Here is a 26,114-nt window from a genome sequence, read left to right as displayed (position 1 = left end):
ATTATTCCATCCCTTAAATCAATGGAACTTAGTTGTTTCATGGATTAAATTAGTAGATATATTGTAATTATTTACCTAATTCCGTTGTTGGTGTACTTTGTGAGAATATATTGTAATCTTTTACCTCTGATTATCAAACTTAAACTCAAATAGCCTTGTTTATTTTCCATCATGGCATAAACAAATTGGATAATAGCTGTTAGTTTGTTATAAGAATAAAAATTCAAGTCCAATTATGTGATTCTATGATTTTTTAATGTGGTGAAATAGGATGATGATGATATGATGAATCAAGGAAGCAAATCCATTGATAAAAATTAATAGAATAGTTCAAATCCACTAATAAAATCAATGGAATAGTCCAAATCCACTAATAAAATCAATGGAATAGCCCAAATCCACTGATATAAAGTTTTTGTTCAATAACTATATTTCTTACAATAAAATCCTTGGGATGACATCCAAATCAGTGGAATGAGTAAATATATTAAATTATATCGATTGAATAATCATATTTCTAAAAAAAAGTAATGGAATGACATACGAAATCAATGGACTAACTATTTCGACCTTCGAACGGTTGAAACTTGTAGAGCTCAACAAGACGAGTCCAACGATAGTGGAGGTTCGTGGAGAGGTGGGTTATGGTGGTCAGATCGGGCTCCAAAAGTTTCGTTTGGCCGCGACTTTAAACTCAGATTCCGACGAAATAGACAGCTGTTGGAGAGAAACAAAGGCAGAGGGTGAGTCATAACGCTCTTGAGCTACAGTTTGATGGGTCGGCGTCTCAGATCGGTGGCCAGAAGGTGGACTTTGGGTTCGAGCAATGAGGGAGAAAAGAGAGAGAAAAAGAAAGAAAGAAAGAGGAAGAGAGAGAATGTGTGAGTGTAGGGGAGATGTGGTAGTGTGGATTTTCAAAATTTTGTCTTTCATTGACCTAGTCATCAGTCCAGTCACCATATCACCTAGATTTGGGTTTTTTTTGGCTACCTAACATTGTTGATAAAACAATACATTTTAAAATTTGAACAAAAATACTTTTTATGTTTATATATATATATATTTATATATTTTATAGATGTACACTTCCCCAGTTAATTCTACACTAAGATTTTAATATATAATTTTTGGAGGCATTATATAAACACGTTTTGTGTCCTTGTGAGGAGGATCCATTTACTTGGATACCTGGTAAACTTATTTTCTCCTGTGTCGGCGAAGATTTTTTTTACCCTAAACACCTCCAATCCAAGAGTCCCAATCAAAACTTGCAATTCGAGTCTCTAATTACAAGAGAATCTTCGTATACTGATGCAAATAAATAGATGTAGCACAGGAACAAGTTTAAGTTTGGCGGCGCATGATTTTAAGAAAATATTTATTTGGGTTTGTCCCTGTCAAAAGCGTATCTTTCTGGGGCTTCGATACCCGGTTATTTATACAGAATTTTTTGCTCTCTTTTAGAGGCAGAGAGGGTACGCTACTGACTACTGAGTAATATTCTTCGTAGCTTGTTTGGGATTCTGGTGCCATGACCATGATGTCTCTATCGCATCCCAACTGTAGTAGGCACTCCTCTTTACCAATATCAGGTTTGATGTATCTCTCTGTCCCTGCCTCTTGTATTTTTTTTTTTTTTGGATTTTATAAGTAATTGAAATGGGTTTCTCTCTTTTTGAGTGGGCTTTTGGGAAAGTTTGAGGTTTTGGTGAAATGGGTTTCTCTGCAATAGGTGTGCTAATGTTCTGTGTTTGCATGTTTGTTTTTGGGCGTGATTGTTTAGTGGATCATCTGTTGTGTTTCGATTGATTATTCTGTTCTTTGTGTTTTATTTAAATTCTAGCTACAGAGGTAATTCATGAGAAATTGAACTTTAAATTCTTTCAAGTACTTATAAAACATTTTCCATAATTATAAAATTTGGTATGTATCAAATGCATGTATGTGGAGTTTGTTTTCTTTTGTGTTCTTGGAGTCTGGTTACAGTGAATTTATGGTAGAATGTCAGTATTTATCAAATCGGATTATCATTTGAGAAGGCTAGATGTAGAATTTAGAATCATTGGATTCTTATAATTAAACACATACAAAAACTGAAACTTCTGGTTTTTGATTTTCTACTATAAAGCAGCTTTACCGAAGAGTAAATCAGAACTACTGACTGAAACCGATGCCACCATTCTGGTATGTAATACATTAATACTGTGATTTATTGTTTTTCGACTGTATTTTCTTCCCATAAAAATGAGAAAATATTGCTGCTCTGCAATGTGTCCTGTTGCATGCAGTGTTTTCAAGAGACTAAAGAAAGAATTAAGAAGATGTTTGATAAGACCGAACTCTCTGTTTCGGCATATGACACCGCTTGGGTAGCAATGGTATCATCTCCTAATTCCCGTCAGGCCCCTTGCTTCCCTGAGTGCGTAAATTGGTTGTTGGATAATCAACTCTCTGATGGTTCTTGGGGTCTTCCTCCTCATCATCCCTTGTTGGTTAAAGATGCTTTGTCATCCACTTTAGCATGTCTCCTTGCTTTGAAGCGATGGGGTCTTGGTGAACAACAAATGACAAAAGGTGATCTTATTGGTTTTATAGCCAGTTTATTCCACTATGTTTTTCCTGCCTATATATCATCTATCTCTTGTTACAGGACTCCAATTTATTGAATCAAATTTCACTTCAATTAATGATGAGGAGCAACACGCCCCAATTGGATTCAATATAATTTTCCCTGGGATGATTGAGACTGCTATGGATATGAATTTGAATCTTCCACTAAGATGGGAAGACATAAATGTGATGCTTCACAATAGAGACTTGGAGCTTAGGAGGTATGCGTTGTATTATGTCTTTGAGTATTGGTTCATGTGGACTATAATAACTCTTTAAGAAATTGGGTATTTGTTCATGCATTAATCATAATTATGTCAAACTGCGAACTCCAACCATTTGGATTCGGCCAAGCTGTAAGCCGTGTATTAGGCTGTTCAAGCTATGTCAACGTTTGCCCAAAATTTTCTTTTATGTAGTATATTTTTTTTTTTTTTTTGATAAATAGTGTATCTTTGTTTGGATATGATAATGGAAGGACTACCATCCTTAAAGTCCCCACAATCAATGGATATAATTTATACAAAAGAATGTTGATGGAATTTAAATGGTATGTAAAAAAAAGAAGATACTTTCTGATGCTGAGAAAAAAAAAATACTAAAAACTAAAATCGTTTGGTTTTCATTTGGTGTTATAGACTTATGGAAGCCCTGTAACTTAATGATTACTCTTCTAAGACTTCACTAATGTGGTGCAGAAATAACTTTGAGGGAAGGGAAGCGTACTTGGCCTATGTTTCTGAAGGAATGGGAAAATTACAGGATTGGGAAATGGTTATGAAATATCAGAGAAAGAATGGGTCACTGTTCAATTCACCGTCTACCACTGCAGCTGCTCTTAGTCACCTTGGAAATGCTGGTTGTTATCATTACATCCACTCACTTGTAGCAAAGTTTGGGAATGCAGGTTCTAATATCAATATTGCTCTGCTATGTATGATTTATCATATTTGTATGATTGCTTTATTATTATTTATTGTTGAATTTCCATTGATCTTTTCAGTTCCGACAGTTTATCCTTCTGATAAATATGCTCTTCTTTGTATGATTGGGAGTCTTGAGAGGCTGGGAATTGATAGACATTTCAGTAAGGAAATTAGAGATGTACTGGAGGAAACCTACAGGTAATAAATATTCTGTATGCGTGACATAGTCTATGGTGTGTGGAAGTAACTCATCAGAAGACTACTTTCATCTTACTATCTTGAAAGTTCTTCCGTTAAACTCCTATCTGAGCCAATGTGGGCATGTAGCATTATTGATTGTTGATTTTTCGAAAGCATGACATTTCCCATCAAACAGATGCTGGTTGCAGGGAGATGAAGAAATATTTTCCGATGCTGACACATGTGCCATGGCATTTCGTATATTACGTGTACATGGATATGAAGTCTCTTCAGGTACATTATTGATCTGGATGACTTGTTATAGGATGTTTTGACTATCAGGTATTTACTTGGTTCTTATGAGGCGCAGATCCATTAACTCAATATGCTGAACATCATTTCTCCCATTCTTTTGGAGGCCATTTGAAGGATTTTGGTACTGCCTTGGAGTTATTCAAAGCTTCACAATTTGTAATATTCCCGGAGGAATCAGGTCTCGAAAAACAGATGTCGTGGACAAATCAATTTCTAACGCAAGAATTCTCTAATGGGACAACTCGTGCAGATAGATTCAGCAAATATTTTAGCATAGAAGTATAGTTCACATATTTATATTGGTTATAATCCTGTCCTCTGACAGATTTAACTTCGTTCTTTTTATTGCACAACACCAGAGTACAACTATCTTGTGCCGTTTCAGGTACATGATACTCTTAAGTTTCCCTTCCATGCAAATGTGGAACGCTTAGCACACAGGAGAAATATAGAGCATCACCATGTAGATAACACAAGAATATTCAAGACTTCATATTGGTACACTGAAGCTTTTTTTTTTTTTTCAATCCATTTTCCTTTTCAGAATAATGTTGGAAGGAAATATGAATGGTTGGTATTGCTTATGTCTCCGTGCTTTTACTTCGATGATAGTTTTTCAAATATCAGCAACGCTGATTTTCTGCAACTGGCGGTGGAGGACTTCAATAGCTGCCAATCAATACACCATGAAGAACTCAAACATCTTGAGAGGTTTGCATCTTTAAATACTCCCATTGAACATGATTGATCAATAGGCATTTTCCTGGGTATTTTTTTAAAAAAGTTACTTGTTGACCTATGTAACAAGAACTAGAGGGTACTCCTTCGTACAAACTGCTCAAGCAAGTTTGTATGCACTCCTAGTTATTAGTGTTGCTGCCTTGACCAGGGCTTTATATAAGTTCTTGGAACTTTTGGTCGAAGAGATACCTTCTTTCTCAATTAGTGTAGTGATTGCAAGTTCTAACTTCTGTCGTTGTAATTTATGTTCCTTCTACTGTGAGCAGGTGGGTTGTGGAGAGCAGATTAGACAGGCTAAAGTTCGCTAGACAGAAAATGGCATACTGTTACTTTTCTGCTGCTGGAACAAGCTTCTCTCCTGAACTATCAGATGCTCGCATCTCATGGGCCAAAAACAGTGTGCTTACAACTGTTGTCGACGACTTCTTTGACATTGGGGGGTCGGAAGAGGAACTGGCAAACCTTGTACACTTGCTTGAGAAGTGTGTTCTTTCTTTCTTCTTTTTGTGTAGTATTGAATCCCTTGCTACCTCTGCTAACTCTTTTATGTTTTTCCCCTTTTAAATAGGTGGGATGCAAATGGTAGCCCTCATTATTGTTCTGAGCAAGTTGAAATCATATTTTCAGCACTTCGTAACACAATTTGTGAGATCAGAGATAAAGCATTAGCATGGCAAGGGAGAAGTGTGACACACCATGTTATTGAGATCGTGAGTTTAAATCTTTTCTGTGTTGCCATAATTTAGTTTTTTTTGAATCTGTTTGGTGAAAGCGTAGAAGTTTCTCCCAAAATCAGTTGATCAGTTTTTTGTTAAAATACCCAGACGTGGGAGTTTAGTCATTCATCCAATCAGGCATGATGTTAATCATGTTTTTGTTGCAGTGGTTGGATTTGCTAAAGTCTATGTTAAGGGAAGCCGAGTGGGCGAGAAACAAAGTAGTGCCAACATTGGATGAATACGTGGAAAATGGATATGTGTCTATGGCCTTGGGACCAATTGTTCTTCCAGTAGTCTATCTCATCGGGCCTAAAGTTTCAGAGGAGGTTGTCCGAAGCCCTGAATTCCATAACCTCTTCAAACTTATGAGCACTTGTGGACGTCTAATCAATGACACCCGCACATTTAAGGTAGATAGTTTCCTTCAAGTGTAAAGTAAATGAATATTTTATGGCATCAGAGGAGGTTGATATGGTTGGCTTGATCTCTTTGTCATTGTGTTGCAGAGAGAATACGAGGATGGGAAATTGAATTTTGTTTTGTTGCACATGATCCACAGTGGTAGTGGAACAACGGAGGAAGAAGCTGTTGAAAAGATTAGAGGTTTGATTGCAGATGGACGAAGAGAACTGCTAAGGCTAGTGTTGCAGGAGAAAGATAGCGTAGTTCCGAGAGCTTGCAAGGACTTGTTCTGGAAAATGGTCCAAGTGTTGCACCTATTTTATATGGATGGAGATGGATTCTCTTCACCTAACATGATGCTCAATGCAGTAAACGATTTGATACGTGAACCCATCTCTCTATAATTGCAGGCTCTACCCTCTACCCATTGAAAGGATTCTACAATAATTGGGATGGATTGTGTGTTTTTAGTCACATTTGCATTTGCTTGCCTTTTTTTTTTTTTTGACAGAATTTTCATTTTGGTTATGAATTGTATGGACCTTCCATGGGATACTTTTTTGACAATTATTAGCAATCAATCAATCAATTACAATATATAAAGCTCATAGATTTGAAGTGATTCTGTGGCGAGTTGTCCCTCCTTTCCATACTCTCACGGCTAGTGTTCGTTTTGTTGTGCAAGTGGGCAAACAAAACGATGTCGTTTTCTCAGTCGTTTTTTTTTTTTTACCGTGTGGTGCAGTCGTGCGTGTGGTTCTATCTGAGTTTTTCTCCTTTTCTCTTTTGTTGTGCCCTCTCGATCAAAGCATCACGCGTCTCTTTGTCTTATCTATGCGTCTATTTGTCGTATCTCCCTTTTATTTTAGCATGCGGCATTGTTTCGCATCGGGCATGTGTGTTTCGTCGAAGCCCGAGTCGTTTTTGCTCCTTATCATGTGAATTCGTTGCCAAAAAAGACGTCTTGTGGGACGAAGATCCCATTCATTTAGATCACATCTATGGTTCATGCATCTCTCTGACATTCATCTGTGTGCGGTCAGCTCACAATTGTCAGTTCGATATTACTTCCTTCCTTCCTTCCTTCCTTCCTTCCTTCCTTGGATTATCATTCAGTTGTTGTTCTTTCCCTGAGTTCGTGGCTCTCAACTAACATATGTGTCTTCATTTCGTCGCTCTTCTCTGGTTGAGCCTCGAATGTTGGCTCCGCGGTTGTTGTTTCTTTTCCGTTACTCATTGTTTGACTCCTTCTGTTATTACCTCAGGTTGGTCTGTACACGGTGAGTTGCCTGTTTTCCTTATTGTTCCTGCTTGAAATTAGGTCGTCTCTCATATGTTTTCCTTATTTTTTGAGAAGTGGAAATTCGTGTTTCTTCTTTTGTGGGTTCATCACATTTGATTCCCTTATTTTTTGAGTAGCAGAAATTCGTGTTTCTTCTTTTGATATTGGGCTCTTCTCCGCATACTGCTTTGGGTCCCACACGTTTAAAATCGATGGTAAAAACATATGTACATATTTTAAGAGGAGAATTGCTATATATATATATATATATATATATATTCAAAACAAAATACTATGCAATAGACTTAACGTCTGACCATACAGATGAGATAGACAGAGAATTATATTATTGATGAAATCTTGATGTCCAGAAGGTCAATAATATGAAGGTGCACGAAAATTACACATGCACAATTACCGAAACAACAGATTATCACACTTATATTAATTTAATAAAAATCACCAACCAAATGTGTGTGTGTGTATATATATAATATCAATTCAAACGTGAGTCAAGACTTTGCACACAATGAACAGATGATATTAATATCCAAATCACGTACCAGTTTCACTTGCACGGCATTCCACACACATTAGCAATGAAACAAGGATCACACAGATATGCAAAGACAGCGTACACTGTCACTGATTGAAGCAGCGGTAGGTTGTTGATAGTCCAAGACAGGAAGAGCATAAAGATCAGATCTGTTATCTATCTGAGTGGAAAAGTCATCCAAAACACAGCTTCCTCCCCTTATTTTATATTATTATACTGTATGCGTTTGGTAGTGTGTTTGCATTGTGTTTAGGTGCACTTCATCTCCTAGCACCATAACTTTTTACCTCACAGCACTTCACCTCACCTCACATCACAACACTCCCAAACGCTTATAATATATGTTGAATTGTCCCACGTAATCAAATTAGGTCAATTATTTTATTTTAAATTAATGTACAATGTAAACACTAAGTGATTTTATATTAATATTATGAGTCATCTAATATAACCATAATTTAGATACGCCAAACGCACCTCACAATACAGCACCACAGTTTTAAAAGTGATGCGTCAAACAGCTTTTGCATTCCAACTCACCTCACAGCACCACAGTTTTATAACTCACAGTACCGTATAACACTTCACAGCAGTTGACAGCACTCTCAAACAACACCACTTACCATAGGACGAGTTAGCAAAGAAACCGTTAGGGTCTGTCTGGTTTTGGGGGAGGGCCGGTTCACAAGTGAACAGGTTAATAACTTGTTCACTTGTCAACCATCAGATCTAGCAAGATCTAAGGGTGTCCCTTAATTTGACTTTTTTCACCTTCAAGTTAAAAATTGGGGAAACCTTCACTCCTTCTCTATCCCACCATTAACACCGCATCTTCGTCAAGGCAAGTACTGGCGACATAGAGGTTATCATATATGGCAACAGCCAAGGGGGCTGTCTCTAGAGGGAAGAAGAGCTCAACAGCATCTCCGATGCCGTCAAATGTGTTGTCCTAAGGCTGTCTTTGTAGGTTACGCTAGCCCAGTGATCAGGGAGATCTATTGGGAGATGCTGATATGTGTCCCAAAATCGAGATTTCTGACCCATCTCCGGTGCTGTCAAGGGAGCCATCCATTATAGTGCAATCAAAGTGCATGCAACCAATATCTAAATGCACGGAGGCCTGCTTCACTTAATGCCCAATATAGCATTATAGTGACATCAAGATGTTGTTTCACAAGTAAATTAAAAATGGGTTGCAGGTTTGGGTTTGTTTTCAATTGGATTTCTACTTGATTTCCTGTATTTACTACTTGATATGTCCGGCTTTGTCTGTGTGGGTCTATACACGAAAAGCATCAATGATTGTAGTTCATAATTTTTGTCTATTCAAGGGAAGAATGGAGGTTTGCCTTTGGTTACTGATTTGGTATTGTATTTGAGAGAGTAGATGAATGTGGAAACGTAGATATGGTTGTTTAATCTAGGTTTTTGAAAAAAAAAAAACTTTAAAAAGGTTAAAAAAAAAAAGATGAAATTTGGGGGCACCGTCAGATCTTGCTCCCCAAGATCTGACGGTGCACAACTGAACAAGTTATTAACCTGTTCAGTTGTGCATCGGCGCCCCTCGGAATCCATATATATATATATATATGTAAAACCAGATTTCACGAGTGAAATTGATCAAGTAATAAAACCTGATCAGAGATCAAACTACGGAAACGCATAAATTGCTTTAAGATTGTTGTTCCCGCGACTAGATAGCCTGGTGTCTGTAGACTTAAACACCAAAACAATTATACAAAACAATTATAGACTGTAGTTTAAAAAACAATAAAATCTATATTAAAAAAATAAATTTTGGACAATGAATTCAAAGATAAAAGAGTGAAAATAAAACTATTCCATTGATTAAATCAATGGAATAAACCTGTTGGGCTCCCATGGACTATCAAACTGATGGGCTACATATCATTTTCGTTTTCTTTGATACCTAGCAAACTCATTTTCTGTTAGAAATTAAACTTGACAATAATAATATTAAAGTGTTCTATTATTCTTTTGAAAGATTCCTAAATGAGGAGTACAATAACAAGAGAGCAGAAAAACAAGCAACAGCTAACCCCATGACTAACAAAACTCATAGACTGATGGGATTCTAAAGAATTGGTCAATACCAACCAACTCTAGAAAAACAAGCAACAACTAACCTCATGACTAACAACATCTCCTAGATTGATGGGATTCTAAAGAACTGGTCAATGATCTAACCAACCAACTCCCAGTAGAACACGTCTTTTACAATTATTTGAGTGAAAATAACAAACAAATAAATAATAAAAGGGAAAATTAAGGATAAGTTCCTTATTGAAAAAGTTTTGTTCCAATAAGGACACTCTTAACAGTCTTATTCTATAAAATCTATATAGTTTGAACTAATATTCCAAGATAAAAAGTCAAAATATATGGTTTTATTGCCTAAAATACCCTTATCTTCATTCTCAAACATGGCACATGCCTCCTGCACATGATTCATCTTGGACGTTCGCCGGAAGCTTTGTCTTCGCTGCCGGAAGCTTCGTCTCCACCTCTCGTGGCTTATTCGAGAGTTCTATGACATTTTTTAGTGATTTTGTAATCGGATTTTTATTGTGTTCAAACTAGATCTACTCATACTCACCATGAGACTTGTAGATCTTATTGTTTTCCTTCGATCTGTCATCACATCATTATTTTCGACAGTCTCTGTGGTGATTTTCGTGGTCTTTTGGTTCTAATGTGACATCTACAGACTACAGGTGATATGGTATCTGTTTCGATTAATTTGATATCTGTCATAATGTTTAATTTGATATCTGTCATAATGTTATCTGTTTTATTAAAATGTTATCTGTCCTTAATGAAATGTTATCTGTTTGAAGTTCCGAAAGGATCAAAATCGATAACATATCAGAACAGATCCAAAACAAATATAATATCTACATATTCATATTCATATTCGATTTCAGAAGAATATAGACATATACAAAACATATATAATATTGACAGATAAAAAACATATATAATATTATATACGAAATAGATATAATATTTGCATATTCAGATCCGATTTCAGATGGGAAAAAAAAAGTTCGAAAAAGCAATAAAACCTCAAAGGTAATGTGTCTTGGTCTGTAGAGTTGATTGGAGGTGTTGATGGTCGTCGGCGTCGGCCGTATTGGCCGGATCTAGCTCTTTTTCAAACGGTGGCCTTGATTTCAAGAAGCTTTTTCGACGACTCAAGTGATTTTCTACTGTTTGTGATGACTGAGCTTTGGTCGGGCTGACCTAGAGCTTCATTTCGGTAGTTGATTCGTCGAAAATGATGGTCGGACAGCCAACTTCCAATATGATGGCGCAAGGAAGAAGAAGAAAGAGGGAAAGTGTTTTGGTAAATTGTTAGGCTTTTTCCTTTTTTCTAAAGTTTTTTTTAGATTGTCCTCGTTGGAATACAACTTTTAAGTTTTATGAACAAAAACCCCTAAGTAAAACTCTTATCATTTTCGCCTATGTCACTGAAGATTTTTACAGTAAAACACATGCAAGAGTGCCAATCAAAACTTGCCATTCGAATCTGTATTCTGTAATTACAAGAGCATCTCCTTCTACAGACTCATATAAATAGATGTAGCACATGCAGGAACAACTTCCAAGTCTGGTGCATGATTTGAAGAACATTTTTAATCGGGTAAAATTGGGTTTGTCCCTGCCAGAAGCGTATCTTCCTGAGTTTCGATACCCGTTTGTTCATCCACACTTTTTTGCTCTCTTTTACAGGCAGAGAGGGTACTCTACTGACCACTCTTCATATATAGCTTGTTTGGGATTCTGGTGCCATGATGTCACTATCGCATCCCAATTGGATTAGGCACTCCTCTTTACCACTATCAGGTTTGATGTCTCTCTGTCCCCTGCCTCTTGCATTTTTTAATGATTTTTGGATATCATTTCAAGGTTTTATCATTTCCTATATGTTAATCACACAATATTTAATATCCTAAACTACCCGCTTTCCCCACACCCATCCCATTTCTCTTTATTTTATTTTTTTGACGATTTCATTCAACTTAATTACTCGTTTGTTTATACAATTCATTTATACTTCCAACATCGTTGTTTTGTTGGGGATGAGACTGTCTTGGTTCCAACAAACTAGATTTTACAGATCAGTTGGTAAAGACCAGCAGTACTATAATCATCACCAATCTCTACACAAACCAGTTGACTCGCAGACCCACTCATCAGAGATCTCTTACAATCCAGTAAGAAAAAGAGCAGTGGTCAGCCTAATCCTCAAACTGCAACCAAGGATTCTCAGAAACAACGCACTGTTCAACACCCACCTCACCCCACACAACCACCAACTATACAGAAAATCAACGGGATACAACAAAAAAGAAGAAGAAAAATGAGTGAATGGCAAGCAAAATTCAATAGGTGGATTTAATCATTCAAATCAATTCCTTCCTCCGATAACTTCATGCAGCCAAACCAAACTGTTTGAGAAAGACTTTTTTTTGACAATGATGGTTGATGATTGGTTCCAAGACAAAAAAAAAGCAAAAGACACAAACACCCTTAAAGAAAAAGACATAACAACCCTTAAGCAAAAAATAAGAAACAGAATCACTTGAACGACAAAAGCCCACAAGCAATTCACTAACAAATGTTGTGTGTTTGCCTGTGTGTATTGGGGCGTGATTGTTTAATGGATCATCTGTTGTTACTTCGATTGATTTTTCAGTTCTTTTGTGTTTTATTTAAATTATAGCTGCAGAGGTAATTCATGAGAAACTTAACTTTAAATTCTTTCAAGTACTTATAAAACATTTTCCATGATTATAAAATTTGGGTATGTATCATGCATGTATGTGGAGTTTGTTTTCTTTTGTGTTTTCTTGGAGTCTGGCTACAGTAAATTTATGGTAGAATGTCAGTACTTGTCAAATCGGATTATCGTTTGAGAAGGCTAGATGTAGAATTTAGAGTCATTGGACTCTTATAATTAAACACATACAAAAACTGAAACTTCTGGTTTTTGATTTTCTTCTATAAAGCAGCTTTACCGAAGAGTAAATCAGAAGTACTGACCGAAACCAATGCCACCATTCTGGTATGTAATACACTAAAACTGTGATTTATTATTTTTCGACTGTGTTTTCTTCCCATAAAAATGAGAAAATATTGCTGCTCTGCAATGTGTCCTGTTGCATGCAGTATTTTCAAGAGACTAAAGAAAGAATTAAGAAGATGTTTGATAAGACCCAACTCTCTGTTTCGGCGTATGACACCGCTTGGGTAGCAATGGTATCATCTCCTAATTCCCGTCAGGCCCCTTGCTTCCCTGAGTGCGTTAATTGGTTGTTGGATAATCAACTCTCTGATGGTTCCTGGGGTCTTCCTCCTCATCATCCCTCGTTAGTTAAGGATGCTTTGTCATCCACTTTAGCATGTCTCCTTGCTTTGAAGCGATGGGGTCTTGGTGAACAACAAATGACAAAAGGTGATCTGATCTTATTGGTTTTATAACCAGTTTATTCCGTTATGTTTTTCCTGGCTTTATATCATCTATCTCTTGTTACAGGACTCCAATTTATTGAATCAAATTTCACTTCAATTAATGATGAGGAGCAACACACCCCAATTGGATTCAATATAATTTTTCCTGGGATGATTGAGACTGCCATAGATATGAATTTGAATCTTCCTCTAAGATCGGAAGACATAAATGTGATGCTTCACAATAGAGACTTGGAGCTTAGGAGGTATGCGTTGTATTAAGTCCCCGCGATGAATGGATATAATTTAAACAAATGCTATATAAAAAAGGAAGATACTTTCTGATGCCGAGAAAAAAGAAACTAAAATCGTTTGGTTTTCATGTGGTGTTATAGAAGCCCTGTAACTTAATGATTACTCTTCTACTAATACTTCACTAATGTGGTGCAGAAATAAATTGGAGGGAAGGGAAGCGTACTTAGCCTATGTTTCCGAAGGAATGGGAAAATTACAGGATTGGGAAATGGTTATGAAATATCAGAGAAAGAATGGGTCACTGTTCAATTCACCGTCTACCACTGCAGCTGCTCTTAGTCACCTTGGAAATGCTGGTTGTTTTCATTACATCAACTCACTTGTAGCAAAGTTTGGGAATGCAGGTTCTAATATCAATATTGCTCTGCTATGTATGATTTATCATATATATATGATTGCTTTACTATTATTATTTATTGTTGAATTTCCATTGATCTTTTCAGTTCCGACAGTTCATCCTTCTGATAAATATGCTCTTCTCTGTATGATTGAGAGTCTTGAGAGGCTGGGAATTGATAGACATTTCAGTAAGGAAATTAGAGATGTACTGGAGGAAACCTACAGGTAATATTCTGTGTGCGTGACATAGTCTATGGTGTGTGGAAGTAACTCATCAGAAGACTACTTTCATCTTACTATCTTGAACGTTCTTCCCTTGAACTCCTCTCTGAGCCAATGTGGGCATGTAGCATTATTGATTGTTGATTTTTCGAAAGCATGACATTTGCCATCAAACAGATGCTGGTTGCAGGGAGATGAAGAGATATTTTCCGATGCTGACACATGCGCCATGACATTTCGTATATTACGTGTACATGGATATGAAGTCTCTCCGGGTAAATTAAAATTGTTGATCTGGATGACTTGTTATAGGATGTTTTGAATATCAGGTATTTACTTTGGTTCTTATGAGGCGCAGATCCATTAACTCAATATGCTGAACATCATTTCTCCCATTCTTTTGGAGGCCATTTGAAGGATTTTAGTACTGCCTTGGAGTTATTCAAAGCTTCACAATTTGTAATATTCCCAGAGGAATCAGGTCTCGAAAAACAGATGTCGTGGACAAATCAATTTCTAAAGCAGGAATTCTCTAATGGGACAACTCGTGCAGATAGATTCAGCAAATATTTTAGCATAGAAGTATAGTTCATATATTTATATTGGTTATAATCCTGTCCTCTTAACAGATTTAACTTCATTCTTTTTATTGCACAACACCAGCGTACAACTATCTTGTATCGTTTCAGGTACATGATACTCTTAAGTTTCCCTTCCATGCAAATGTGGAACGCTTAGCACACAGGAGAAATATAGAGCATCACCATGTAGATAACACAAGAATATTAAAGACTTCATATTGGTACACTGAAGCTTTTTTTTTTAAATCCATTTTCCTTTTCAGAATAATGTAGGAAGGAAATATGTATGGTTAGTATTGCTTATGTCTCTGTACTTTTACTTCGATGATAGTTTTTCAAATATCTGCAACGCTGATTTTCTTCAACTGGCGGTGGAAGACTTCAATAGCTGCCAATCAATACACCGTGAAGAACTCAAACATCTTGAGAGGTTTGCGTCTTTAAATACTCCCATTGAACATGATTGATCAATAGGCATTTTCCTGGGTATTTTTTAAAAAAGTCACTTGTTGACCTATGTTACAAGAACTAGAGGGTACTCCTTCGTACAAAATTGTGAAGCAAGTTTGTATGTGCTCCTAGTTATTAGTGTTGCTACCTTGACCAGGGCTTTATATAAGTTGTTGGAATTTTTGGTCGAAGAGATACCTTCTCGCTCTATTAGTGTAGTCATTGCAAGTTCTAACTTCTGTCGTCGTAATTTATGTTCCTTCTACTGTGATCAGGTGGGTTGTGGAGAGCAAATTAGACAGGCTAAAGTTCGCTAGACAGAAAATGGCATACTGTTACTTTTCTGCTGCTGGAACAAGCTTCTCTCCTGAACTATCAGATGCTCGCATCTCATGGGCCAAAAACACTGTGCTTACAACTGTTGTCGATGACTTCTTTGACATTGGGGGGTCGGAAGAGGAACTGGCAAACCTTGTACACTTGCTTGAGAAGTGTGTTATTTCTTTCTTCTTTTTGTGTAGTATTGAATCCCTTGCTAGCTCTGCTAACTCTTTTATGTTTTTCCCCTTTTAAATAGGTGGGATGCAAATGGTAGCCCTCATTATTGTTCTGAGCAAGTTGAAATCATATTTTCAGCACTTCGTAACACAATTTGTGAGATCACAGATAAAGCATTGGCATGGCAAGGGAGAAGTGTGACACACCATGTTATTGAGATCGTGAGTTTAAATCTTTTTTGTGTTGCCATAATTTAGTTTTTTTTGAATCTGTTTGGTGAAAGCGTAGAAGTTTCTCCCAAAATCAGTTGATCAGTATTTTGCTAAAATACCCAGACGTGGGAGTTTAGTAATTCATCCAATCAAAAATGATGTTAATCATGTTTTTGTTGCAGTGGTTGGATTTGCTAAAGTCTATGTTAAGGGAAGCCGAGTGGGCGAGAAACAAAGTAGTGCCAACATTGGATGAATACGTGGAAAATGGATATGTGTCTATGGCCTTGGGACCAACTGTTCTTTCAACTCTCTATCTCATCGGGCCTAAAGTTTCAGAGGAGGTTGTCCGAAGCCCTGAATTCCATAACCTCTTCAAACTTATGAGCACTTGTGGACGTCTAATCAATGACACCCGCACATTTAAGGTAGATAGTTTCCTTCAAGTGTAAAGTAAATGAATATTTTATGGCATCAGAGGAGGTTGATATGGTTGGCTTGATCTCTTTGTCATTGTGTTGCAGAGGGAATACGAGGATGGGAAATTGAATTCTGTTTTGTTGCACATGATCCACAGTGGTAGTGGAGCAATGGAAGAAGAAGCTGTTGAAAAGATTAGAGGTATGATTGCGGATGGACGAAGAGAACTGCTAAGGCTAGTGTTGCAGGAGAAAGATAGCGTAGTTCCAAGAGCTTGCAAGGACTTGTTCTGGAAAATGGTCCAAGTGTTGCACCTATTTTACATGGATGGAGATGGATACACTTCAGCTGACATGATGCTCAATGCAGTAAATGCTTTGATACGTGAATCCATCTCTCTATAATTGCAGGCTCTCCCCATTGAAAGGATTCTACAATAATTGGGATGGATTGTGTGTTTTCAGTCACATTTGCATTTGCTTGCCTTTTTTTTTTTTTTTGACAGAATTTTCATTTTGGTTATGAATTGTATGGACCTTCAATGGGATACTTTTTTGACAATAATTAGCAATCAATCAATCAATCAATCACAATATATAAAGCCATAGATTTGAAGTGATTCTGTGGCGAGTTGTCCCTCCTTTCCGTACTCTCACGGCTGGTGTTCGTTTTGTTGTGCAAGTGGGCAAGCAAAACGACGTCGTTTTCTCTGTCATTTTTTTTTGTTCCGTGTGGTGCAGTTGTGCGTGTGGTTCTATCTGAGTTTTTCTCCTTTTCTCTTTTGTTGTGCCCTCTCGATCAAAGCGCCACGCGTCTCTTTGTCTTATCTATGCGTCTATTTGTCGTATCTCCTTTTTATTTTGGCATGCGGCATTGTTTCGCATCGGGCATGTGTGTTTCGTCGAAGCCTGAGTCGTTTTTGCTCCTTATCATGTGAATTCGTTGCCAAAAACGACGTCGTGCGGGACGAAGATCCCATTCATTTAGATCACATCTATGGTTCATGCATCTCTCTGACATTCGTCTGTGTGCGGTCAGCTCACAATTGTCAGCTCGATATTACTTCCTTCCTTCCTTCCTTGGATTATCATTCAGTTGTTGTTCTTTCCCTGAGTTCGTGGCTCTCAACTAACGTATGTGTCTTCATTTCGTCGCTCTTCTCTGGTTGAGCCTCGAATGTTGGCTCCGCGGTTGTTGTTTCTTTTCCGTTACTCATTGTTTGACTCCTTTTGTTATCACCTCAGGTTGGTCTGTGCACGGTGAGTTGCCTGTTTTCCTTATTGTTCCGGCTTGAAATTAGGTCGTCTCTCATATGTTTCCCTTATTTTTTGAGAAGTGGAAATTTGTGTTTCTTCTTTTGTGGGTTCATCGCATTTGATTCCCTTATTTTTTGAGTAGCAGAAATTCGTGTTTCTTCTTTTGATGTTGGGCTCTTCTCCGTATACTTCTTTGTTGTTTATCACAAATTTAAACGTTGTTGGAGTGATTCGTCTCAAGTCATGATTCATCCTGCTGTTGAGGTGATGTAAGTAACTATTTATTTTTCCTTCAGCTAGCAGTTTTACTTCATTCTCAGCTAACGTTTTCTTCTGGGTTGATTGCTGTTGTTTCACTTCTTTTTGAAGTTGTTGAAATTCGTCTTTCATTTTTTAATGTTGGGTCTCTCTCTATGCTCTTCTTCCTCCAAGCAGCGATTGATAGGTTATTGGCGTGAGCAAAAGGTGAAGACATCCAGATACTGGATTTGTTTAATTTTCACTTGCTGCTGTGTTTTGCAATTACATTTCTGGGTTAGGGGTGATTGTGCTTTGTTGTTCTTCATATTTATTACGTGTGAGAGTTCATTTATTTGTGTGTTGTTGTTCTTCGTCTTTCTTTATTTCTTTGCATGCTGCATCAGATCTTCCAATAAGGCTCGCCTTTTATCAACATTTTCCTACCCTTTTTCCGGTTAATCTCCCTTCCTCTCTCATCTCCATTTGGCTCTTTTGTGCGCAACGAGGTCACCTACTCCCGCAATATGGCTAAGGATGTCAAAGAATCTGAGGACATCGGCATTTTGCAAAGCAATCAGGTGATGACCCACTTATGGGTTTTTTTTGTTTGTATGATTTTCGAACTTTGTTTCTTTTCCCTTGCTTTGTTTTGGCTTCTGGGTGATTGTTACATGCAAATTTTATTGTTCCTTATTTTGTTAGGAGATGTGTCATGTAATGCTGTGATGTTCATTTCGATTGTTGAATGACAAAACTAATAAAAAGCATCTGCTCAACTGTGATGGCAACAACTTTTAACAAAATCTATTATTTGATTTATTTCTTCTGCCATCTATGATTGACTGTTTTACCTGTCTCTACCTCATTCTCAGCTTCTTTGGTTGCTACAAGTTAGTTAGTTTGTCTTTCTTACTTCTCTTCCTCAAGTTGATTAATGTTTGCAGATCGTCACTTCTCAGGGTACTTTTATCTTTTTCCACATCTCTGCAGATATTATAAATCTTAATATAATATTGGCTTTCACTTATCTGATATTATGATTCTGCCTTCTAGGTCGTGAGAATGATGATCAAGGAAAGCCAAGTGAGTATAGCCTTTTCATAAAATACGGTGTAATTAACTTTTCATATGGTTATCCCATAATTTATAAATTTAACTCAATTCCCCAAGTTGTTTCAAATGGTAATAAGTACAATGGGAGCATCTACATGGTTTTTGAGTTCATGGACCATGGCTTGACTGGCGTTGGCAATTGTCCTGGACTAATATTTATTGTACAACAGATTGAGGTACCGGTATTCTCTTTAACTTTATATTAGTTGTTTTAATTTTGTGTTTCTTCTAGGCTTTCTCATTTTCTCTCGGTTTGGGTATTATTAGCATCTTTGGAGAAGAGGAAGCAAAATTTTGTAGAGCTCAAAACTAGAAATGGTAAGGCACGGCTCTATGTTACCCTTACCCTTGATTATAAGCTTACAATTGCCTTTTCTTTCCATGTATGTCTTCATGTGCATACATTTCTTATTGCTGCATATATTTCTGCTTTGCTTCCAATCGTGTTGTTTTTGCTATCATCGGGTTGCACCATTGTAACCTAACTCTTCCTCTACAATATACATACTTACTTGATGCAAAAGTATGGTGAACTCTGTGCATACTTTGGTTTGAAATTAATTGCAGTTTCTAAACAATGTATATACTATACATAATTCAGTTTTTTAATAAACTCTTATTAACAGTGACTGTCTGAAGTTGCTTTGGTCTGTTATGATTTGTTCAACCGATCTATTATTATTTCTCAGGTTAGTTTCATGGCTTGGGTGCTTGCAATGATTAGCAGGGGACTACATGATGCTGCTTATGATGTAGGTTAGTTAATTTTTATTTTGATGTTTAATTTCTTTCTGATTTGGTGGAACCTACTAAGGTAGATGTAGATCAGTTATAACCTTTAAATTTTATAAAATTTAAGTTATGTTTCTGATTAGGTGGTTTCTATGAGTGAAAACTTCGCTGCTTCTATCGTTGTTTCGCATCTTTTCAGTAAGTTATTTTGGGGTGTTTCACATCTTCTAAGTAAGTTTTGTTTCGTGTCTTTTGTTATAGCAGTTTCTGCCACTTTACATTTGTTCTCTCTGATGGATCGTACTTAACACAAGAGGGGGGGTGAATTGTGTCCCCAAATTCCAATAGGAATCTCTTTTTATAATTTAAAAGGAAATCAATGTCAATTAACAATTAGCACACAAATTTGGACTCTAATGATTATCTTAATCAATATTCATTTCAATGCAAGATGTGATACAATATAGTGAATGATCAATTATCAAATAATCAAGGAATTGCAAAAACAGATTTTTTAAACAACACACTGCGCACAGATTTTACAACTCAAATTTCACCTAGCAAATCAAGTCAGAATTCAATGAAATTTGGTATGCAGTATCACAACACCCTAATGAATACTATATCAAAAATTCAGATTAAAATTCAAAGTTTAGCTATGTGAACAGTGCACGGACAGACTAGTGGTTCAGAAAATTCTGCAATCAAAACACATAATCAATCAACAAGCAAGCAATGCAATCAAGAAAGTCCACACAGCAATTTATAGTAGTTCGGAGACTCTTCTCCTACATCTACTACCTAGGTTCACCAACCTAGGATTTTCCAACCTCCACTAAGGATGTGGTTTTCTCAAGAGCTCCACAAAACTCACAAGGGTTTTTAGGTCACCCTTAAAACTGAAGATTTCAAGACAATCTTCAAACTTTACAACCAAGGGTTTCAAGCACTCCCTTAAACTCAACCTCAACAAGGTTTTTGCCCAATGAAGGGACTTTTACAAGTGTTCGGTATAAATGGTTCACTCAAGGTTTGCACTAAGCAAATGGGGTTGAGGAACACTCAAGAATCACAATATCACCTCACGGGTTGGATAGAAAATGAAGAATAATGAGGATTTTCGAATCTGAAAATAAGAAGCCAAATGAGAAGCACTCCCTCTTTGCAAAAGCAAAATAGTGAGGAAGCCTTTAGAGTGGTTTGGGTAGAAGCTTGGATTCAATGGCACAAACTAGCTTGGAAGCTTTGAGAACAAGAATTTCTTCAATGTAATTTTGGCTTCTCCAAGTTGGAATGAGGAAGAACCCCTCTTTATAATTTACCAAGCTCTTGTGATTTCCACCATTGGATCTTTTTCTATCTTCAAATCTCGACCTTCAATTACATGTGCAAATCTTGGCTATTGAATGAATAGATCATTAAATCTCAACCTTGCAATATGTAGCCGTTGCACTTGCATCATTTTCCAAGTCTAGCTTTCCAAAATTTGAGTTGTCATGTGCACTTGCAGCCATCTTTGACAATTTGATCAAACTTGCACCAAATCTTGACCTTGGTATCTCAAACAATTTTGTCATCTTTGACCATTTGATCAAACTTACACCAAATCTTGGCCTTGGTATCTCCAATGATTTCCTACAAAATGTGTAGCAACTTGCAACCATCTTTGACTCCAAAAATCATGTAAGATCTTCTTTTAAGTCAAAAATTGCAAGCAAGAATATGGTCTTATGCACAACCATTGGATTCACCTTTTAAATGGTCATCTTAACCCTTCAAGTCTTGTTGTAATCTGATCCATTCATAATTCAAAACAATTCAATCTCAGCCATAGATTAGTGTACCATTGGAGCTTGTAGTCTTCAAGAATATCTTCATAATCTAAGTCTTGTCTAGTTGCAAAATATATTTTCTCATCTCTTACAAATTTCAACCATTGCATTTGTCCTTTAGCTTCATCAATTGTCTTCTCACAAAAATCTGATCATTGACCTCAATAAAGAAAGCATGTGCAAGATCTTGTTTGATAAAGATAAGAGATCCTTCACGTGACCAAACATGTCCCTCCAATCTTGACTTCAAACTCTGAATTTGGCAGGACAAATATATCCATATTATACAGCCCTAAGGCTAATTCCAATCATCAATCAAAATGCCTTAGTGGAAGGTTGATGAACATAGGTTTTTCTTGGTTTTCTAGATATCCAAGCTCATACTTGAAAACCGGATTTCAATTCACTTGAGAAAACTGAATTCTGAGTGATATAACATCCTCATGATGATTAACCTACAAAGAAATAGGAGGTAGAACTCCCCAATTGCATGTAAGCTCAAAGAGCTTCATATAGAGCGCATAGGTTAATTACATTAGAAAAACAACCCAGAAAATTCATATTACTGCATGATAAATCATTTTATATATATTAGAATGTCCATATAAAATTTCATAACAATCGGAAATCGTTTGGTCATTCAACCAAGCAAATAAGTCACTAATAGTGAAACCGATAAATTCTAAGTGTAAATTCAATGTCATTTTGCAAACTCAGTGTAAATGACCTTTTCTCTTGAACTTTACTAAATCAAATATGTTCATAGTGATGAAACTAAGATGCACACGAAATTTCATTTAAATCGGAGTTCATTTGGTTCACCACGTTCACAAAGAACACATATGCACAAAATTAGGTAAAACCTAGTTTTGGCGGAATTTAAGCATATGACCAAATATATATGTGATGCACTTAATTTATCATGATTATAGTCCTAGAACATATATTAGACCTTCATATGCATGTGGTTCAAGTTTCAAGTCATTTGGACCTAAGTAAGATAAATTATGATCATTAGAAGATTAATGCCCTAACTTAGTCCATGTATGTTTGTTTCCAAAACTTAATTTCCAGCACTATCTCAAAAATATATAGATACCAAATTCACATAGAGATATACATAAGCCTTCATTTGTATATGCACAATTAAGATATTAAACAATTAACCAAGTAACCAGTTAAGCATGTTTTCTAGCATTTTAGGATATGTTCAAGTCAAGCATGCTCACACACATTTTAGTATACAATCATACACAATCATCAAAAACACAATGTTGACCTAGACACTAAGTCTTAGTCCAACACTTCCTTCATATTCCATTCGTATAAATATTCAAAACTAAGAATCAGCATAAACCAATATCTTCCTCAAGAAATCTTCAAGGATGGATACTCCTAACTCTCCACCTGCAAAAAGGTCTAGAACTGATGAAGGTTCTACTTCTAAAGAAGAAGAAGGTGGAGATGATCCTAGATTCAACCTCTCCCCTATAAGGGAAGACGTATACGAGGACGATTCCCAGAAAACCATCGAATCTCTACAAGAAGCTTTGATGGAAACCAAAAGGAGACTTAAAAAAGCAACCGACAAAGTTCAAGACTACAAAAGGCAACTTATGGTTTCAAGGTATGCCATACAAGGTGTTCGATATATGTCATGGGGCAGACAAGCAAGTACTCATGACCCAGATAAATTGCACGAAGCAATCACTGAGATCACAGTACAACTTGGATCTGTTACAGATGGAATAGACAGTGTTCTTTATACCTTAGAATAAAATTCCTGTCCAACACTCTCATGCCTCCTTACAGCTTTCAAGTGATTTCTTTTTGCTTTGTTCATCACTTCTTTCCACTCTTTTCTCTTTACGTTGATTATTGAAAGCTCATTAGGAAGATGAAGGCCCATGAGACCATACTTTGCTTAATTGGAAGAGAAAAATAGTGTTAACAGATGGTATCAAAACTTCACACTCTATGGCATGAACTCATTTTTGACTTTGTATAAAGATCCAATCTTTATCCACATGCTCTTCATACTTTCTCAGGAACCAAACAGGAAGTAAAATTTTTTTAGATGGTTTTGGATTCCACGACATGGTGATTGAATGCTCTACTGCATTCGGTACAAGTGTACAACTATGGAATCTGGACCCAAGAGTGATATGATTTAAATGACTTCAGTTTCTACTGCATATTCGGGGTAGGGGTGGGATTGTGGGTGGGAGAAGTGAAAAGGTATTTGTGGTTTAAAATGTCTTGTTATACTTTTCTTAGCATCTTAATATGATTCAAGCCACCATTTTCTGCGAAGTTTCATATATTTTTAATGCAATATGATTAGATGAATTATTTTTATGTAGCATCAGCGAAAGAGAAGGATGATCACTCCACTAAGTTGAAGAAGGGAAAGAAAGCTAAGTTAGGCTCTGAAAGTTAGTGGAGATTCACTAAATTAATTCCTAGATCCGCTGGCCAGGTTAATAATGTTGTTTGGAGGAGATCTATCAAGGTGACGACTGACTTATTGTTTATCCATCCCTTTCCCTCATTTTATTAATGGTGCTATTCAAATCTGTAGGTACGTCCAACTATAAGGTCAAATTTAGTTTTCCATCAAATTATGATGGGAAGTTTGATGCTGCAAATGCTAAAGGTTCTTCCTTTCTTTTCTCTTTCTCTCTTAGCAACTGATTTATAATAGGGGTTTTTAAGTTTACAAGTTTGGTTGTTTGTAAACTTTGTCCGTGTTTTTTGCTTAAGCAAATATTTTCCTGTTCTCAGTTTCTGTTTTTTTGGTACATGTATTTAATTCGTTTTGTGTTATTTTCAAAGGTGCAAGTTGTTTGCTTATATTTTCTGTGGTGTTAAAGCATAACTTCTTTCTAATTCTTTGGTGTTATTATATAGGTGCTTACTTTTTCTAATATATATACATATATTACATTTGGCTAGGAGACTGGATGTTGTTTGGGCAGAAAGTGATGTTGTGGATGGCCAACTGTGGTCGTTGTGTCCTCAGCTCTTCATTTTCCAGCTAAGTAGCATTTGCCAAGTTCAGCATATGTAGACAAAAAAATGTGCTTTTTTCTTTTCCTCTTTTTTTTTTTTTCCTTCTTTCACCATTTGACAACCATGTCCATGTGAGTGGAATGGTCACCTCAAACATGCACGAGTCTGTCACTAAATTCATGTGTTGTTGGTTTTATTTGAATGAATTAAATGGGGAGGACGATGAACATAAATTGAGCTTAGAAATCAAATTCATATGCTTTCTTATTATAGTAGTAGAGATGATATTGGGTTTTTCGGTGGGATGTTTGGTAATTGGTGCTTTTTTTTTACAAAAACATAGAGAATCCAAGTTTCTATTAAGTAGTTGACAAATTTATAAATGAAGCTACTCAGAACATCCGTTAATATGGGTTAAGTGTAAGTTTTTAACCCAGTGTCATGCTTTTTTAAGCTGCAAACTATTCTTACGATGTCTTCGTTTTGATAGATTATTCCCTTTGTCAAATTCCTTAAAATTTTGAGATAGAGGTTGACATGGCAATAACTCTTAGTTGTGCAAGGGATTGCAGCATTGCAACCCCATTTCGCCTGTGCACCAGGAATGACCTGCTTTTTGGCAAGCAAATAAATACAATTCAAAACAATAGTATAATACTCAATGAGTCAAGAACCACAAAAAACCTTCTAAGAAATGAAATCCCTTCTCTACCCTCGAACATCAGTTAATACGGTAGCTAACTTGCCAAAAAAAGACTGGTGTAAAAACAGAACTGCCAACATAAGCAAAAACACAATTAAAAAAAAAAACTGATGTCGGCCCATTACCTCAACACTAAAACTAGGTTCAAGCCAATCAAAACTTTATTTTCTTTGTAAAACAACACCCCACTAACTATTTCCTCCATAATCGAGTTCTTTGGTAGGGAAAAAAATCCACGGGCCCATTGCCCCAACAATCAAAATGGGTTCAGGCCCACCAAAACTTTGGTTCGTTGGTTAAACAACAGCCCAGTAAAATTTTCACCCGTATTCATCTTCGTTTGTTTTACGTGCACACTCGATAAGCACGTTGTTGATGTCTTTCAAGTATCTCCGCTCTCTATTTAGCAACTTGCGTCAATCAAATACATCCCACATCTTACGGTGTATGATTCCCCAAAACACCTCGCCGATTACAACTCCCTCGACGACATCCGTAAAATGCATCTACCCACCTCCCTGCCGCAAAGTGCGGGAATGACGTTAGTTAGTTATAAAATATAATAGTAGACTAAACAAAGCACATCTGAGAACCTCGAGTAGCTGACATAAAATTTGGAATTTGATACATACTGCTAAGAAGCTCAGGCATTTCAATAATGCAACCTTGAACATCATCAATAAGTCTGTTGAAGTTTAAATCCTTTACCTTTCTCATCTCTATAAACAATGTCTCATCACATACAAAGCTTAAAACTGGAAAAGGAATGAAATTCAAAAAGAAAAAATAAAGACAGAAAGGAAAATTTAGCCTTATTTAATTCAAGAATGCAAATTGAGAGAACCCAATAGCAAAAAAGGATTAAAAAAAAAAAACACGAAATCAATTCTTCAACTGAATTTTATCAAGAAACCCAAATGAAAAATGTAGAGAGCGACCTTCCGGATGTGTTGAAGCAACTTCTTGAATGTTGGCGGTGGCCA

The 26,114-nt window shown here is 36.5% G+C and overlaps 2 protein-coding genes and 2 long non-coding RNA genes across 8 annotated transcripts; all 4 read left to right on the top strand.

Annotated features, from left to right (window-relative positions):
* The first annotated feature begins 1,219 nt into the window (after window positions 1-1,219).
* On the top strand, window positions 1,220-6,460 carry LOC119988173 (ent-kaurene synthase, chloroplastic-like). 4 transcript variants are annotated; one of them, XM_038833128.1, is made up of 14 exons: window positions 1,230-1,592; window positions 2,132-2,184; window positions 2,289-2,574; window positions 2,651-2,831; window positions 3,309-3,517; window positions 3,614-3,734; window positions 3,913-4,010; window positions 4,087-4,310; window positions 4,417-4,529; window positions 4,644-4,742; window positions 5,039-5,254; window positions 5,341-5,482; window positions 5,656-5,901; window positions 5,998-6,455. In XM_038833128.1, exons 1-14 carry the CDS (start codon window positions 1,532-1,534, stop codon window positions 6,295-6,297), a joined length of 2,349 nt encoding a protein of 782 aa, XP_038689056.1. In that variant the 5' UTR covers window positions 1,230-1,531; the 3' UTR covers window positions 6,298-6,455. The 4 variants fall into 4 exon arrangements, with proteins under 4 accessions (XP_038689052.1, XP_038689053.1, XP_038689056.1 ...); XM_038833126.1 differs by having other exon boundaries at window positions 2,129-2,184; XM_038833124.1 differs by having other exon boundaries at window positions 1,220-1,592; window positions 2,129-2,184; window positions 3,309-3,734; window positions 5,338-5,482; window positions 5,998-6,460.
* A 4,917-nt stretch (window positions 6,461-11,377) lies between these two features.
* Window positions 11,378-16,710, top strand: LOC119988175 (ent-kaurene synthase, chloroplastic-like). Of its 2 annotated transcripts, none has more exons than XM_038833131.1 (15): window positions 11,378-11,395; window positions 11,485-11,598; window positions 12,768-12,820; window positions 12,925-13,210; window positions 13,292-13,472; window positions 13,657-13,865; window positions 13,965-14,085; window positions 14,260-14,357; window positions 14,441-14,664; window positions 14,772-14,884; window positions 14,995-15,093; window positions 15,389-15,604; window positions 15,691-15,832; window positions 16,006-16,251; window positions 16,348-16,710. In XM_038833131.1, the coding sequence occupies exons 2-15, from the start codon at window positions 11,544-11,546 to the stop codon at window positions 16,645-16,647; spliced, it is 2,343 nt and encodes a 780-aa protein (XP_038689059.1). In that variant the 5' UTR covers window positions 11,378-11,395; window positions 11,485-11,543; the 3' UTR covers window positions 16,648-16,710. The 2 variants fall into 2 exon arrangements, with proteins under 2 accessions (XP_038689059.1, XP_038689058.1); XM_038833130.1 differs by having other exon boundaries at window positions 11,380-11,395; window positions 12,765-12,820.
* A 1,069-nt stretch (window positions 16,711-17,779) lies between these two features.
* LOC119988177 lies at window positions 17,780-18,825 on the top strand. The gene is made up of 3 exons (XR_005465565.1): window positions 17,780-18,317; window positions 18,612-18,699; window positions 18,793-18,825. It is a non-coding gene; the product is annotated as an uncharacterized LOC119988177 (long non-coding RNA).
* Window positions 18,826-18,915: 90 nt separating this feature from the next.
* LOC119988176 lies at window positions 18,916-24,685 on the top strand. Its single transcript, XR_005465564.1, has 6 exons — window positions 18,916-19,028; window positions 19,120-19,170; window positions 19,542-19,608; window positions 19,728-19,782; window positions 23,780-24,072; window positions 24,372-24,685. It is a non-coding gene; the product is annotated as an uncharacterized LOC119988176 (long non-coding RNA).
* The last annotated feature ends 1,429 nt before the right edge of the window (window positions 24,686-26,114 follow it).

Source organism: Tripterygium wilfordii, chromosome 21 (assembly GCF_013401445.1).
Source record: "Tripterygium wilfordii isolate XIE 37 chromosome 21, ASM1340144v1, whole genome shotgun sequence".
Lineage (NCBI taxonomy): Eukaryota > Viridiplantae > Streptophyta > Magnoliopsida > Celastrales > Celastraceae > Tripterygium > Tripterygium wilfordii.
This window is presented reverse-complemented; position numbering and strand designations above follow the sequence as displayed.